The sequence below is a fragment of the Poecilia reticulata genome, unplaced genomic scaffold (assembly GCF_000633615.1).
Source record: "Poecilia reticulata strain Guanapo unplaced genomic scaffold, Guppy_female_1.0+MT scaffold_241, whole genome shotgun sequence".
Classification (NCBI taxonomy): domain Eukaryota; kingdom Metazoa; phylum Chordata; class Actinopteri; order Cyprinodontiformes; family Poeciliidae; genus Poecilia; species Poecilia reticulata.
Genome location: NW_007615031.1, coordinates 221,922 through 223,119, shown reverse-complemented (window position 1 = coordinate 223,119; position 1,198 = coordinate 221,922). Strand labels below are relative to the sequence as shown.

The window sequence follows — 1,198 nt, the reverse complement described above, 5'->3', positions numbered from 1 at the left end:
TCGTTAGCATGGCAGCTGTTAGCGTCGTTAGCATGGCATCTGTTAGCGCTCACCCAGCAGAGGCTACTTCCATTCAGACAATACTGATCTGATCAGTGATAGGCTGACACCGCTAGCTTAGCGACCATTGCCGCTAGCTTAGCGACCATTGCCGGTCAGTTCTGGACCAGTCTGGCCCAGTGGCCTACCTGCTGTCCTCTCCCAGTTTGACCAGCATGTTGTCCAGTATGTGTCTGGTCTGGTCCTGGTAGTAGCCGTCAAACGTCTTCACCCAGCCTGAAACCCACAGCAGTGGGTCACTTCACACACCTCAGGCTCCACCTGGAGGTCAGGCTCCGCCCACTCACCTGGGTCGTTGTGGGAGTGGGGAACCAGGAAGAGCTCCAGCGGCTGCTCCGCCCACTCGTCTCCACGGTAACTGATCTCGAAGCCCTGCTTCCAGGCGCCGCCGTCGGGGTTGTCGAAGGGCAGGAGGTCGTAGACGTCCAGCAGCTGAGGAGCAAAGAGACAGATCTGATTGGATCAGCAACCGGCCAATCAGATCACACATCCAGGTCATAAACAGCTCTGAGCACGCTCAGATCACCTGCACTCCATCGGCGCCGTCCTTCAGCTCTTCGGCCTTCCGGCAGCCTGGAGGCGCAGCGGCTCGGCTGTGGGCGGAGTTTGAGCTGACGTTGGCCCCGCCCCTTCCCTCAGGTGACTCTCTGACCAGCAGCGAGTCCCGCATCCGAGCGACCAGCCGGTTGTTGTCCACCAGGAGGCGCTCCAACCTGTCGATTTTCAGCTGGAGGCGGGACAAATCCTGCACACAGACACCTGATTGGCTGACTGAGTCGTGACCCGCCCAGACCGTCACAGAACCAAGAACCTACTTCCTCCACCTGGTCGACAGGTGAGCCCCCGCCGCGGTCAGGCTCCGCCCCCTGCATCAGCTCCAGCATGCGGTACAGTGACATCACAGCCAGGCAGAAGACTCCGCCCACTAGGACCGGCAGCACCCGGCCCCTCTTCATTGCTATGGCAACCAAGAGACGGCCAGGTTAGAATGGGCAGGTGCATGATGGGAAACGTAGGCAGGAGAAGAACGCGACAGCTGAGGACCGGTTCTGGTTCTGATCAGAACTTCAGGGGCTGGAATGTGTAAAACACTAGAACTGCAGGTTCAGGAACCAGAACCAGTTAGAACCAGAACCAG

At 59.1% G+C, this 1,198-nt stretch overlaps 1 protein-coding gene across 1 annotated transcript in view; it reads right to left on the bottom strand.

The window, feature by feature from the left end:
* Positions 1–1,198, bottom strand: part of man2a1 (mannosidase, alpha, class 2A, member 1) — a 20,180-nt gene that overhangs the window by 16,964 nt on the left and 2,018 nt on the right. The window contains 4 exon segments of the mRNA XM_017303315.1: positions 189–276; positions 348–492; positions 587–805; positions 876–1,018. Of these exon segments, the coding sequence (XP_017158804.1) occupies positions 189–276; positions 348–492; positions 587–805; positions 876–1,016 (593 nt within the window). The 5' untranslated portion in view covers positions 1,017–1,018.